The 13620-nt window shown below is 55.1% G+C and overlaps 6 protein-coding genes across 6 annotated transcripts; 4 read left to right on the top strand and 2 right to left on the bottom strand.

Annotated features, from left to right (window-relative positions):
* Positions 1-522: 522 nt before the first annotated feature.
* PG994_011090 (carboxylesterase family protein) lies at positions 523-1763 on the top strand (the record flags this gene model as incomplete). The annotated part of the gene is made up of 3 exons (XM_066862499.1): positions 523-807; positions 979-1595; positions 1628-1763. The coding sequence occupies 3 exons, from the start codon at positions 523-525 to the stop codon at positions 1761-1763; spliced, it is 1038 nt and encodes a 345-aa protein (XP_066711609.1).
* A 117-nt stretch (positions 1764-1880) lies between these two features.
* Positions 1881-2216, top strand: PG994_011089 (uncharacterized protein; the record flags this gene model as incomplete). The annotated part of the gene is made up of 1 exon (XM_066862498.1): positions 1881-2216. The coding sequence occupies one exon, from the start codon at positions 1881-1883 to the stop codon at positions 2214-2216; it is 336 nt and encodes a 111-aa protein (XP_066711608.1).
* Positions 2217-3098: 882 nt separating this feature from the next.
* On the top strand, positions 3099-4189 carry PG994_011088 (25 kDa protein elicitor; the record flags this gene model as incomplete). The annotated part of the gene is made up of 4 exons (XM_066862497.1): positions 3099-3247; positions 3323-3511; positions 3588-3699; positions 3809-4189. 4 exons carry the CDS (start codon positions 3099-3101, stop codon positions 4187-4189), a joined length of 831 nt encoding a protein of 276 aa, XP_066711607.1.
* A 685-nt stretch (positions 4190-4874) lies between these two features.
* Positions 4875-6698, bottom strand: PG994_011087 (general substrate transporter; the record flags this gene model as incomplete). The annotated part of the gene is made up of 4 exons (XM_066862496.1): positions 4875-5206; positions 5303-5698; positions 5763-6391; positions 6451-6698. Coding segments are annotated over 4 exons (1605 nt in total), but the record flags the coding sequence as incomplete, so codon positions are not given.
* Positions 6699-6745: 47 nt separating this feature from the next.
* PG994_011086 (uncharacterized protein) lies at positions 6746-7510 on the top strand (the record flags this gene model as incomplete). Its single annotated transcript, XM_066862495.1, has 1 exon — positions 6746-7510. One exon carries the CDS (start codon positions 6746-6748, stop codon positions 7508-7510), a length of 765 nt encoding a protein of 254 aa, XP_066711605.1.
* Positions 7511-9783: 2273 nt separating this feature from the next.
* On the bottom strand, positions 9784-12969 carry PG994_011085 (uncharacterized protein; the record flags this gene model as incomplete). The annotated part of the gene is made up of 5 exons (XM_066862494.1): positions 9784-10947; positions 11002-11164; positions 11213-11319; positions 11371-12237; positions 12313-12969. 5 exons carry the CDS (start codon positions 12967-12969, stop codon positions 9784-9786), a joined length of 2958 nt encoding a protein of 985 aa, XP_066711604.1.
* Between the last annotated feature and the right edge of the window lie 651 nt (positions 12970-13620).

The raw sequence follows: 13620 nt of genomic DNA, 5'->3' as shown, positions 1-13620 counted from the left end.
AAGACAGCGACTTCAAGATCAACCGATAGGTCAGCTCTATTAGAGACCATGCCCACCCCGTAAACCCATGAAACGAATTTCGAGGCTCTTGTACTTCGATGCGAAGGGGAGCGGTCCAAGTCGGGTGCATTTACAGTACTAGCAGAGTAAAGCCTTTCATGATAATCACCTACCTGGTTTGAATTTTCAGGGTTGGATCGAAGGCACGGGATGACTAGCTTTCGACGGAATGGCTGATAGTAGTTGGTAGTAATTGCGGTGTCTCTTATAAAGGTGTATAACAGCATATGAACCTCTGTGGAGGGATTGGGTGTATACAACATCCCCGCAACCATAGTGTCATGAGGTTGCAGTAGTTGGTTGTCGAACTCCGGGAGACTATCGAGCCGAAAAGTCGTGGGCGATACAGGAGGTGGAATTCTGTGTTGTGCTGCATAAACCTGCTCGCGTGCACTCTCTCAGGCGAAATCCACCTCGCAGTAATATTCTCACAACGCGCAACTCACTCGTCTCTGTGGAATCATGTTGGCATCTCTAGCAGTACAGACCTTACTTGTCGCAGCAGCTGCAGCCTCGCCGTTGGTGAGCAAGGCGGGCAACGACGACGATGTACCTCGGGTTACGATAAAAAACAGCACGCTGGTTGGTGTATACTCTCCAGGCTACGACCAAGACTTCTTCCTAGGCGTGCCCTTCTCACAGCTTCGAATTGGGGATCTGAGGTTTCGCAACCCGCAGCCGATTAATGAATCCTGGGACGGCGAGCGTGCGGCTCAGAAACTGCCCCCAGCGTGTGTCGGTTATGGCGTAAGTGAGGCGAGCCCCTGAAGACTCCGGAGTTGTTGGGGCCTGACAGTATGCAACCAATCCCTCTAGCCTGCACAATGGGGTTATGCGCTGAGCGAAGCAAGTTCTCTCGCATATTTTCCGTGTCCGGCAGCGGACTTACAATGAACCCCCATTTCCTCGATGGAATAGGACTGTCTCTACTTGAACGTGGTCCGGCCTGCGCGAGCGTCCCCCGCAGAGCCCCTGCCGGTGTTGGTATGGACCTACGGCGGCGGGTTCATCCAGGGCAGTGCCGCCGACCTCCGGAACAATATCTCGTTCATCGCCGACCGGTCGGCCGAGCTGGGCCAGCCCATCATCGGCGTCACCATGAACTACCGCCTCAGCGCCTGGGGGTTCTTGGCCTCGAGGGAAGTCGCCGATGGCGGAGACTCCAACTTCGGCCTGCGAGACCAGCGCATGTCCCTGGAATGGATCCGCGACAACATCGCCGCGTTCGGCGGCGACCCGGCCAAGGTGACGATCTGGGGCCAGAGCGCCGGCTGTCAGGGGGACGGCTCCGCGGTGGGTTCTTCATTGCGGTGCCTGCGCGCGCTGCCGTTCGAGAAGCTCAACGCCGTCGTCAACAGCAGCGCGACGCTGCGGACCTGGGGCCCGCTGGTCGACGGTGACTTGATCGCCCGCAGCTCCCACCAGCAGTACCTGGACGGTTCGTACCTCCGGATCCCGATCATCGCGGGGGATAACACGGCCGAGGGCACCGCCTTCGCGCCCAAGGGCATCAACACGACGGAGCAGTTCCGAGAGTTCCTGCTGTCCCCCCCTCGGCGGTTATGAGCGACGCGTATGCGCGGAAGCTGCTCGATGCCTACCCGGCGCGCTCGCCCGACGACTGCCTCCCCAACCTGGCCCCCGACTACGTCCCGCCGGCCTACCCGTACGGGTCGCAGTTCCGGCGCGTGGCGACAGCATGATCTCGAACCGCCGCGCGACCTGCGCAGCCTGGGCCGCCCGGAACGACGAGCGGCCGGCCGCGCCCGCTTACTGCTACCGGTTCAACGCGGTGCCGGCGTGCCGAGGTCGCCTTCGCCATGCTCAACGTCGAGGGCGTGGGCTACGCGCCCAACCACAGGCCGCCGTTCGAGGGCCTCGGCGACGAGTTCCGGGACCTCGCGCGGCTCGTGGCCGGCGACTGGATCGCGTTCGTCAATAGCGGCGACCCGAACCGGTGGGCTGGTCGCGAAAATGCGGCGCGGACGTTGGGCGGCGGCGGTAAGAAGGTGCCGGAGTGGCCTGTCTACTCTCGAACGACAGGAGGGCTGGGGCATGCGCAGAACTTTGTGTATGATGCCAATATCACCAGCTCGGTCGAGGACGACACTTGGCGCAAGGTAGGGATGGAGCTGATCCAGGCGGGTCAGTTGTAGTAGGGCGTGCGCCTCATCTAATTAGTGGACAAATACTCCGTACATACAAGCCCAGCAGTTCGTGGGGAATGATGACCTGACCTGGATTATGCGCCCGTTTTCGCAAGATTGATACGTCGTATTGGAACCCATCGGAGGCGGGTCCTTTGTTGGTGGCACTCCCGCAAGGTGACAGGTGAGTAACAACACGGCTCGACGGCAGCAATACACAACTGGCAGCCATAACATGCTAGGGTACCGGGGGGAGATTACAATACCTTAAACTGTCATGGCAGTTTCATGTAGTCTGCCCGCGCTGCTGACTGCCGAAGCAACGTACGTCACTGCCGAGACCATATCGATGCGTGCATACTCCCGTACATTAAGGACATAGCCATGATACAATGACTTGGCGGACCTCAAAAATCATCCTCTGAACATCTCGTCTTCTGCTGTTCCACCCATCTGGCCATCATCAATTGGCACCGTGGATCGTAAGAGAAAGAGCACAGCAACATGCTGGCCTGTCGACGCTTGAATGAATGGCTGACTGACTTGCCGTTTATTCTCGGTTGTTTTGCCGGGCGATTTCGCTCCTTCTTCATTCATTCCCACCATCCGCTCTTGGTTGTTTGGGCTGTATGGAAACCCCTGCATGATGGGGTTTGTGGAGCACAGCCAATCCCCGATGACATTACGATGTGACCATCTGAGAGTTCCGATATGATCGTCCCTTAGCCGAGCACCGAGAGAGATCGCTGGGAAGTTGTTAGGGTTAGTTATCGATAATGGAGATTGCAAAGCCCCCGTGGACATAAATATGTATGACAACCCTCATGCCCAGCGGCTGCTTCAAGACTTGATCATTCTCACCTGGCCTGCAGGTTAATCGTCTCCAAAAAGATGCGTTTCTCCAGCCTATCGGTTTACCTCACGGCCGCCGCCGTCGGCGCCCGCGCGGCCCCCGTCATTGAAGCCCGCGGTGTTATCGGCCACGATGCTGTCGTGGGCTTCCCCGAGACCGTTCCCAGTGGTGCCATTGGCGATGCCTGGTAAACAAATGCCTTCTCTTCTGACAGCCCTATCCGTCAGGTTATGATATCAAAGTCACTAACGATCGTGTGCAGTACGATCCTCGTCTTTGCTCACACCCTTTCTCGTGTAGTGCGGACATGTCGTTGCCTGCATACCCGGATAGATGTAGCAGCAGATACGAATGTTGACCTCTGGCTTTCAGATCTGAAATTCAAACCTTGGCTATCGGTGGAGAATGGCTGTCAGCCTTATCCTGCTGTTGACGCTTCTGGCAATACTGGGTATGTTTGGCAAAAACATATTGCCACCCAACGAAGAAGTTGGCACAGCTGTGTTTCTAACAAATGGTATATTTAGTGGCGGCCTCAACCCGTCCGGTTCGTCCAGCTCGCAGTGCGATAGCAGCCCCGGACAAGCTCTACGCCCGCGGGGCCGAGTTCAGTTCCCGCTACGGCATCATGTACTCGTGGTAAGTACACATCGTGATACACCTAGTTTCCACTCTCTTTATGCGTCTACCTCCCCACCAAAGCCATGCTTGCATCATGTCCTAAATTTTAACCATCATCACTTTCCAGGTACATGCCCAAGGACTCCCCTCGACGGGCCTAGGCCACCGGCACGACTGGGAGGGCATCGTGGTCTGGATCGACAACCCCAACACCTCCAGCGACCCCCAGGTCCTGGGCCTGTCGACCTCGGGCCACGGGGACTGGACCACCATCACCGACGACTTGCCCCTGGACGGCACCCGCCCCAAGATCCGCTACTTCAGCGTCTGGCCCGTGAACCACCAGCTCGGCACCACCGACGCCAAGGGCGGGGAGCAGCCCCTGATTGCCTGGGAGAGCCTGACGGATGCGGCGCGCGACGCGCTCCAGAACACCGACTTTGGCGATGCGAATGTGCCTTTCAAGGATCCCAACTTTATGGACAATCTGCAGAGTGCATCTTTTTAATATTGGGTTGCCGTAGGGACAGCCTAAACAGACCTCACATGTCAGTACGTAATGTTTATAAACCTCAAAGCCTCAAAAGGGCGATTGGAAAATAGCTGGTCAATATTGTACACGAGTATATGCCACCAAGGGTTTTGTACTTCATACTCCTGTATTTCCGGTTCTCTCAAAACCTCCTGAATATGAATCGTACAACATACCACCGCGTAACGATCGTTTCAACACTGCTTGGCACCTCTGTCATGAATAACGAACTCACCCACTGCTCTATCACCAGGGCCAATGCAACTCTGCAGGCACCCGCATCAAATACTGCATGATCCAAATAACGAGGCAAGGACCAACACGTTCGGCTACAATACTTACATATCGTCTTGAGACAGAGATATGCCACGTTACCATTTTGCCACGTTAAAAGGGGCATACAGCACCCAAGACGAAAACCAGTCACTTAGACGACTCGACAGCGGACTACGCATATAAACTTTAGTGTGCCTCGGGCGGTTGATTTGAATGTATGTAATATTCTTAAATACCTAATGTATGTGAACTGAGGTGTGTTTTGTACATGAACATCTGGCCGCCCCAATACGGACTTGTTTTGTGCAGCCCAGCCCAGCTTGACTGAGTCAGGGTCCGTGGTCAGCGACACATGCTCCATCACTTTCGTCTTCTACTACAGCTACTATACGGTATCGATTCTCGTGTCGGCCGTCTTGTTGTCGTCCGAGACACGGTCGATGTGGTCCGTGGCGGGATCGCTGCCCTTCTCCGGGGTGTCGGACTCGTCGCGCTGCGAGCGCGTGACGTATCCGGGCGGCACCCACTTGTGCGACGCCCACGGCTTCAGGTTCTCCGTGCTGTACATGAGGTCGACGTGCTCCAGGCTCAGCGCCCGCGACTCGAACAGGAAGAACCAGACGAGCAGGGCTGCGGCGATGTTGGTGCCGACGAAGACGAAGCCATAGGCGTACGAGATGCCGCTCGTGGCCAGAGGGGTCAGGAAGGAGATCATGACTGAAGGTCGTTTTGGTTAGCTATGATTCCTTAAATCCAAAAAAGGAGGTGGTTCTGAACGTCTTTTTCATCGTCAGGGGAGGGGGTAATGCTTACAGTTTCCGAGCCAATTTCCAGCCGTCGCGAAAGAAGCTTGCTTGGCTCGTGTTCGGACGGGGAAACTCTCGCCAATGACAACCCAGGCCATAGGTCCCCAAGTTCCTGCAAAGGAAGCGATGTACATGCAAGCCGAGACAATCATGACAATACCAGAAACCTTGTTTGCCTCCGGGGGCAAAGCGGTACCGATAGCGGCGAAGATCAATAGCCATGCCGCTTGCCAGAGTGCGCCGAGGAAAAGAGGCCAGCGGCGGCCGTACCTCTCGACAACGTACAAACCATAGAAGGTCATGACCACGTTCACAGCGCCCAGAATGAGCTGCGTCTGAATGGGGTCGGCAATACCCGCACTCTTAAAGATGGTGGCACCATAATAGAAGAAGTAGTTGACGCCTTGAAACATCACACGTTAGCTTTTCGTTCAGATCCGACTTCCTCGCTGGGGGTAGATGCTTACCTGTCCATTGCTGAAGGAACTGGATGAGGAATCCCAGCACGGTACGGTAAAGAATCTTGGGGAGACCGGAGGACCCCGTGAAGCATTCTCCCCAGGTTCCTTTACCTGTCCGAGACTCTTTCTCTATGACGTCGTACATCTCCTTTAAGTCTTCTTCTACAAACCGGTTGTTGGGATCGTCTTTGACGCCGCGAAGCCTAGCCATGGCGATACGGGCACCGTCCCAATCATTCCGGCTAGCAAGCCAGCGCGGCGATTCTGGGACGAGCAAGACGCCCAAGCCGAGGGGAATGGAGAAGAGGATACCTAGACCGATGACGATGCGCCATGAAGCTTCAGATTCTTCGATGTTGCGTACACCATAGTTGATGATGTTGGAAATCAGGATACCGATGGTGATCATCAACTGGTAGGACGCGACGACAGCTCCACGAATCTCTTTAGGGGAGCATTCCGACTGGAACATGGGGACACCGATGGAGAGGTTGCCAACGCCCAGACCGCCAACGAAGCGACCCATCATCATGTGGACCCAGCTGTCCATAGCTGTGATCTGGATGATGTTGCCGATGATGTAGATGCACACGCCGAAGCTCAAGCTTCTTCTGCGTCCCCACCAGTCGGCCGTGCTGTATTGTTATTAGCATCAAGTGCAACCTCGTGTGGGTATACCGCTGGGACGACTTACTATGCACCAGACAGGGCACCGATCAGAGTTCCTATGCTCATCAGAGAAACCAGGAGCGATTGGATGATGGGGACCCAGCCCATGGTGCCGTCAGGCTGCCGTTGGCCGAAGCGGTTGATGAAGTCTGTGAACAACAGCATGCCCGAGATTTGACCAGTGTCGTAGCCGAAGAGGAAACCTCCCAGGGAGGTCACAGCCCCCAGGAAGATAGCCTCGACACCACAGTCGGCGCCATTGACGCGGATAGATCTGCAAAATAGTCAGTAACAGTGCTGAGGCGAGGGTATAACACAACATGGTAGTCTTGTCACGCACTTCTTACCAAGCATGTTGCCGCACTCAGACCGGTCTCATTGGTTCTCTGGCCAGGGCAGAAGCAGTTTTTGAGATATTAAGGAGCAGTGAAAGCACGGAAGACTTGGCCGGGGAGAGACTCGGGTTTAAGAAGAGATCGGGAGGAGCAGAGAAGAGAGAAGCGAGGTATGTAGGCATGAGGACAGAGGTGAAAGCCCATGATGATCTTGACCAAAAGCGCCATATCGAACTGGTTATGTACTGCTTCGATTCGGGCCTTCTCGACTGGAGATGGGGATATCCAAGACCTGGAGTGACGTTGCCCCAGGCTTGGGGAAATGGACCAGCTGGGTGGGAAGCTGGCACGCTGGTTGAAAGCTGGGTAGCCAGGGCAAGTTGGCCTGACCCTCCGATGCCCCATAGACTTCGCGATTTCTTGGTTGAGGCTCCTTGGGCAGAACTTGGGGCCCCTTTGGTCGGCGTCACTAACAGAAGAATGGAGCATTCTGGGGCCGGTTGCTTGGGGTGGTTCCCGCCAAGGCCAGCTAGACAAGAAATTCCAAGCAGGCCGTCCGCTCTGCCGTCTCAAGCTGTGGTGCGCATGACGGGGAGCCATGCTGCCATGTTTGCCATGTTTGCCATGTTTGCCGAACGTGGTCGAGCTTGTCAGGATGTCGGGTTGTCAGGCTGTCAGCCTGTGTCTGGTTGTCGGAGTCGCATGGTTGCCGATGCTTGCGATGTTTGTGATGCTTGCGAGCGATGCTAGGTAGATTGCGATTCCCCCGGCTGTGTAAACGGCCCTTTTTGTTTTATCTGGAGCACCAACAGTAAGATGCGACCCCGATAATTACCCACCCCCGACGCGGAGAGAGTAAGATGCCCCCATAAGCCTCCATAAAGCCTGGAGAACAGCAGCTGGATCGTCTTGCTTGGTTCCAGATTGAGTTGGTCAAAGTCTATGCCTGACGTAGTTTCTGCTCATGGCCTCTCCACGAACTTGTTTATGAGAGAATTTCGGATTTTCCTTCCCAAAACATGCCAGCCGCGCTCAATTCGGGCAATTTCGTCTTGGCCATTTTTGGACTCGCTGAATCAGGTCGCGGGCTTGGCCTCATCAAAATTGAGTTCCACCGAGTCCACGGACCAAGAGCCGCTTCTCGATACTTACTTGGCAGAATACCACCGGGATTTCCGGCTCACGCGACCACAGGCCTAGCGACAGCTCTCAAACATTCGACCGTCATGATATCTGTTATTTCTAGAATCCTTCTAGACCTGTCTGGAGACGTATCCCCGTGTTCCGGGTATGCGGCCTTAATCTTTTTTGAAGGGGATGTGGGCGGATACAACATGGCAATGCACAGAGGGTTGAACAAGTATCGTCCCACGGAGTCGGTGAACACTGGCCATGAAAGGGGGACGGGGAAGATGGGTCGTCTCGTGTAGATCCGATCAGTCGGTTCGGCCAAATGTTCCCATTGGGGCAATAAGGTACACGGTCCGTGGACGTTTCTCGGTGTAGGCCGGTGTAGACGAGCTCTATCGAAGGATTCGCGGTGAGTAGTGAATCATCCAACATCAGCCATGAAACCGCTGCGCCGCTGTTCCCTCACGCGCTGCCCACGTGGTGCCTCCAAGTCAAGGCAACAACACCAGCCTACCCTGAGTAAGTGAAGTCTACTCCGAACAGTAAGAAAGAACCAACTATACCCATCTCTGGAAACATCCACCAATAAACTTGAAATCGCATGGTGCGATTGAGACTTGCTTAGTCCATGCACCAGCAGGCGACTGAGGGCGAATGAGCGTCTAGCTTGCCGTGACAGTCTCAGTTTCCCATCACTCTATTCATAGTCCTCGCCTTATAGATGGAGATAGGCAAGGGAAGTAGGCATCAAATCAAGTGCACCTAATGAATCTAATTGATCGCGTCGCCGATCCCGCGTCATGGCTTGGCCAAGTACAGCTAGCCGTTGCCCTACTCACAGCGCCTGCGATTTCAGCTCCGAGCAGTTCACCACCATGGACTGACTACCCAATATCACTGCACGACGACCCTCTGTGTGCCTTCTCGAATGCTTCCATCTTCTCCTTATCACTTTCCCCTTTTCTTTTCATCTTTATCGTCCCGGCCACTGCCCTCGGTCGCCTTCACACCGCACATATATGTACCCTTTTCTGCATTTCCTTCCGTCTTTCCATCTTCCGTTTTACCCCTGATCCAAACGGCAAGCCATCCTCAACCCGCACCGCCCTGGGAATACGTCTTTGCCCTTCAACCAGGGGACCATCTACTACTCCCTCCACCACGGCTTTCGGAGGGACTTCGCCCGGGTCACCGAGCAATGGGCGACGCGCAAGGGACTTGAGTTCACCCCGTTTCCCCGGCCTGCTCGGGGAGTCGACTATCCGCTGCTGACGGCCGAATTCGTTGCACCCTGGGATGGACAAGGGCCGTGAACCAGGCCCGACCTGTAGAGTAACACGAGACCTGGGATCTCCTTACCTCCCAACACCGAGGGAATGAGCCCCCTTTTGTTGTATGAGCTCAGATTTCTCATCATGACGGCGAAAGGCCTTTGGTCATGATCTACTGCGATACGTGAATTTCGATTACTCAACTCGGCACATCAGGTTAAGGCACTTGATGGTGATTTAGCAAGGCGCGGGAGAAATAGTGTCTATTAGGTTCGTGAATGACTTTTCTAAATTTACAACGGAGGTCGTGGCATGTCATACGAGTTCTCGTCCATTTGGCCCAGCAGGAGCACCACCACTTAACGCCAAGAACCTGCAAAAGAAACACCGTTCCCATGCTGGCCCCCCTCGAAAAGCGACTTTGTGCGCGACATATTTTCCCTGACCCCACGCCCGTGTATCCGAGAATATGCCCTCCTCTCGCAAAGCTGTAGGATCCCTGAACCATTTTTCTGTTGCCAATGCGGCTGAATGCTCAATGCAAAGCATTCCACTTGAATACATCGTAAAATGTCGTAAATATGCTTGAAACTAGCAGGGACGCGCATGCGCGCCCTGTTCCTAGCATCCGAAGTTTGACCTTTGGTTTCCACCAGTTTTACACCATCGACATGGCTTTCTTAGATTCGTTGATAGAAGAGCAGATACGCAACCTTGTCCTTGATGCTGTCGCGTACTTGCTTCCCCTTGGGTGGTGGAGCGGCCGGTGCTGCCGCTGCTGCGGTCCCGCTGCCGTTCACCACGCTGCTCCATTTTCTTTGCGCCGCTTGCTGGAGTGGTGACCTTGTTCCAGCCTTCATCATCCCCGACCTCATCGTCACCGATACCCTCAAATCTGTTACAAGAGGCGCCAGAAGTTGTGTCACGCTTGTGATCGGATCGCAAAGCTTCCTTGGCCGCATCCTCCTCGTGGCCACCCTCGGCAACGTCTTCGCTTCTCACGCGGCGGAGAATAGTATCGTCGATACGAATCCACTCTCGGCCGTCCTGGCGCCTCACGTCGACGGTGTAGTGGCCACCGCTAGCATTCTTTCCATGGTGGTATACAGCTGCAATAAGTCGGTATTTGGGGAGCCCTGTTCCTTCGGCCAACATTGCATTCCTCTTTTGCCGCGTGAAGACCTCCTTTGGAAGTTCTAGATCGAGTGGATAGCCAACCTTCTTCCATATTTTCACGGTGCCGGTGCCTTGGGCATCAAATTGGAACCGTTTCAAGTGCAGAATCAATACTGGCGGCAGAGATTCGATGAAAACCTGCTTAGTAATTGGGACATCCGGTCCCCTTGGCGAGCCGAAGTCTCCATGCAGAGTTTCCGACCGCGAAAGGTTTTTCAGCGCGTCAACAATGTTCCGTACTTGAGGGGACCCAATATCTAGCTGCAGTGGCTGGTAGGGCTCAAGATTCACCGAATCCTTAAGACCGGGAACTTTCAGTTCTGAACGCAGCTCGCCACCAAAGATTTTAGTAATCGGAGACGAAGAAACCTGGTGGCCCGAAGAACGTGTGATGGCTGCCCGTTGCTTTGGGCCAATCTCCAGCCAGTCACTCGAATCTGCAGTGCCAGTGGGTGATGACACATCTGTCGCCGTAACCGCTGAGGAGCCAGCGGCGGCAGCTGTTGCAGGGGCGGGGACTGGGAACTTCTTCATAACCTCCTTGCATTCCTCTTGGAGAGATTCCAGGAGGAAACCAAGAAACTCTTCGGCATCCTGCTGGTGTCCGCGCTAGAGTGATATTGTAAGCGTTGCATACCAGCCGGGTTAAGAAGGCGGACTTACTCGCATGCTCGCGAATCGTGGAAGCTTTCTAATAGCATCGTACACGAATTCCGGCGTGAAAGGTTCTCCATATTGCTCCAACTCTTCACTCTTCAATCGCATGCGCAACTGGTCCACGGAGGCCGCAGAATCAATTACCTTGAACTCCCGCATGAACATAATCCTGCAAACCGTCAGAACGCGACATCAGAATTGTCTAACATTTACTCACATGGCATCAACCAGGGGCGTTTCACTCTTGAAACTATGTGCTGCTTTCTTGCCGACCTGGTCCAGAAAGTCGTAAAAGGGGGTGCAGAAAATAAGCACTTGAAGAACCTGTGAACAGGGTCAGATCCGAGGGTCCTGCAATGGCAGAGCATAACTTACGGAATTCATATAACACATGTTGCCAGTGTTGATCAGACCTCTGGGCTCGAGGAAAGCCACCTTTTGGCCCTTGCCAACGCGGAATAGTGCTAGAGCTTCAGCCAGAGAGCTCGCATTTGTTTTGGTGAAAGTGCCCGCAACTGCAACACTATTCCCGTTGGCCTCTCCGTCTTCGGCTGCTCCGCTAGCTGCCGGCTCTGTGACAGCCTGGGGCCCCGGGTTGGCCGCCGCGACAGGGCTTGCATTCGCAAACAACCCAGTCCACAGCTTCGGCTTCATTGGCGCAAGCGCTTCAGCCGGTTGAGACTCCTCTACCACGGCATCTGTTGATGGCGCAACAGGCGTTTCCACAGTAGGCTGCTGGCTTGCTGTGTGTGTTTTATCTGCGGCTGGCTGGTCGTTGCTAGAGGTGTCCTTAGACTCTTTTGTGACTGGCTTGGCAGCTTTGGGCAATACCGGCACCGCTGGAGCTGCCGCTCGTGGTACGGGCTTAGCCACCTTGGCGGGGGCTACACCAGGCGCTGCGGGCGCTTGAGCGGCCTGTGTAGATGAAGGTGCAGTGGTAGAGGTTGGCTGTGCTGCTTCTGAGGGCAGGTCCTGTGTCGCAGGAACCTCAGACCTACCCGCAGACTCTACCGACGCAGTGGAGGATATCGCGGTTGTGGTGCTTCGTTGAGTAGGGGTCTCCGGGATCGGGGGGTCCGTAACCGTCTCGGAACCCGTCGGCTCAATTAGCGTCTCGTTGCCGCCTTGGTGATTGGTAGGAAGCCTGACATTGCTCGCGTCCGTCGTCAATATTTTCCGCCTCCTTCTCGATCTTGCCGCTCGCGTAGGGAATGGGAGATCGGGCCGGGACAACCATGGCAACTATTAGAATAGTAAGTATGTGTAAAAAGACGAATACTGCACAACCAGGGCGGGTATCGCAGGCTGTCAACTTACAGGAGCTCTGAAAGGTGCTTTCCCAACCTCCACCTCAGGCTGAGGCGGCGGCGGCGGCGGCGGTGGCGTCGATACTTGTGTGTGAGGTGTGGAAGGAGTCAATGGCGGTTGAGCTACAACTTGAGGCGAGTGGGTTGATGAGGGTGCCTGAGAGATCGGCGCGGGCGGCGGAGGTAGGGCTGCGGCGTAGATAGGCTGCGTCGAGATTGCGGGAGATGGTTGTTGCGGGGGTGGCCGCGAATAGGCCTGAGGCGGCGGGTGATGTTGCATACTCGAGGACACGATGGGAGGATACTGCTGATGCATAGCCGGAGGGGACCGCGCCGGGTAGGCCGAGTGATGCGGCAGGTATGGCGCAGCGGGCATGGCGCTGTTCTGGTAGTAATGAGGCATTTGCTGCGGGTAATAGCTCGTGGCGTACGGATTCATCGGAGAGCTGTAGTACATGTGGGAGGCGCCGGTATGATGTTGCTGGTGATAGAACGGAGGCTGGTGAGAAGGCTGGTGCTGGTGAGCAGGAAAGTGCTGGGGCGGGCGGCGTCGCGGAACATTGCCTGTGGTAGGCACATGTCCCATCTCAACCGGGCCTCGTCCTCCTGGTCCTCCGCCAACACCTCCAGGCATAGGCTGCCCAGCCGGCAGATGACTACCGTTCATCTTGCCGGCTTGGGGTCGATAGAAGCAGTGGCTAGGTGCCCACTGCTTCTGCTGCGCTTCCTAGAGAAAGATGACCGTCGCGTGTTTGCTTTTGAGGGCAATGAGTTCACCAAGAGCCGAAGATGGCGTCGCACGAGGGTGGTGAAGAGGTAGAGCACAACGCCGTTGGTGTTGGAAATAGGGTTCAAGTGGTGTGCGGTGGTTTCCAAGCCCAGAAATGTCTTTGTCGTTGGTTGCGAAGCAATGGCCGCAAAGAGAAGCTTCCCTGGCCCGCCAAAGCCCGGTGCTGGTGCCAGGGCCCCAGAGAGCAAAAGGGCTGTGCGTCACGTTTATTTTTTTTTAATCTTTTTTTCCCTATAAGTAAGCAGCTCCGATCCACTTCCGGAACCAACTGAGAAACCAACAGTAGCTCAGATGGTACACCAGAAGTACATTACAGGTATGCAGATGGATCTCGGGGTTGGTAAAGACCCTTGACAAGAAAATTGTCGTTTTGAAAAAGTGGTAGGAAAAAGGTAGCAAGTAACTTCTCACAACTGGGCTAGGTATTAGGCAGACTGACGGCAGCGGCGATCTGAACGACGTTGAAAAAACATCGAGAGTTACAGTACCATGGAAGCCCGTCGGGCAGTCGGGTCAGCTTAAGTCGAT

This window comes from Apiospora phragmitis, assembly GCF_038363925.1.
Source record: "Apiospora phragmitis strain CBS 135458 chromosome Unknown utg000010l:1.0-9815664.0:1.0-9183399.0, whole genome shotgun sequence".
NCBI lineage: Eukaryota > Fungi > Ascomycota > Sordariomycetes > Amphisphaeriales > Apiosporaceae > Apiospora > Apiospora phragmitis.
This window is presented reverse-complemented; position numbering and strand designations above follow the sequence as displayed.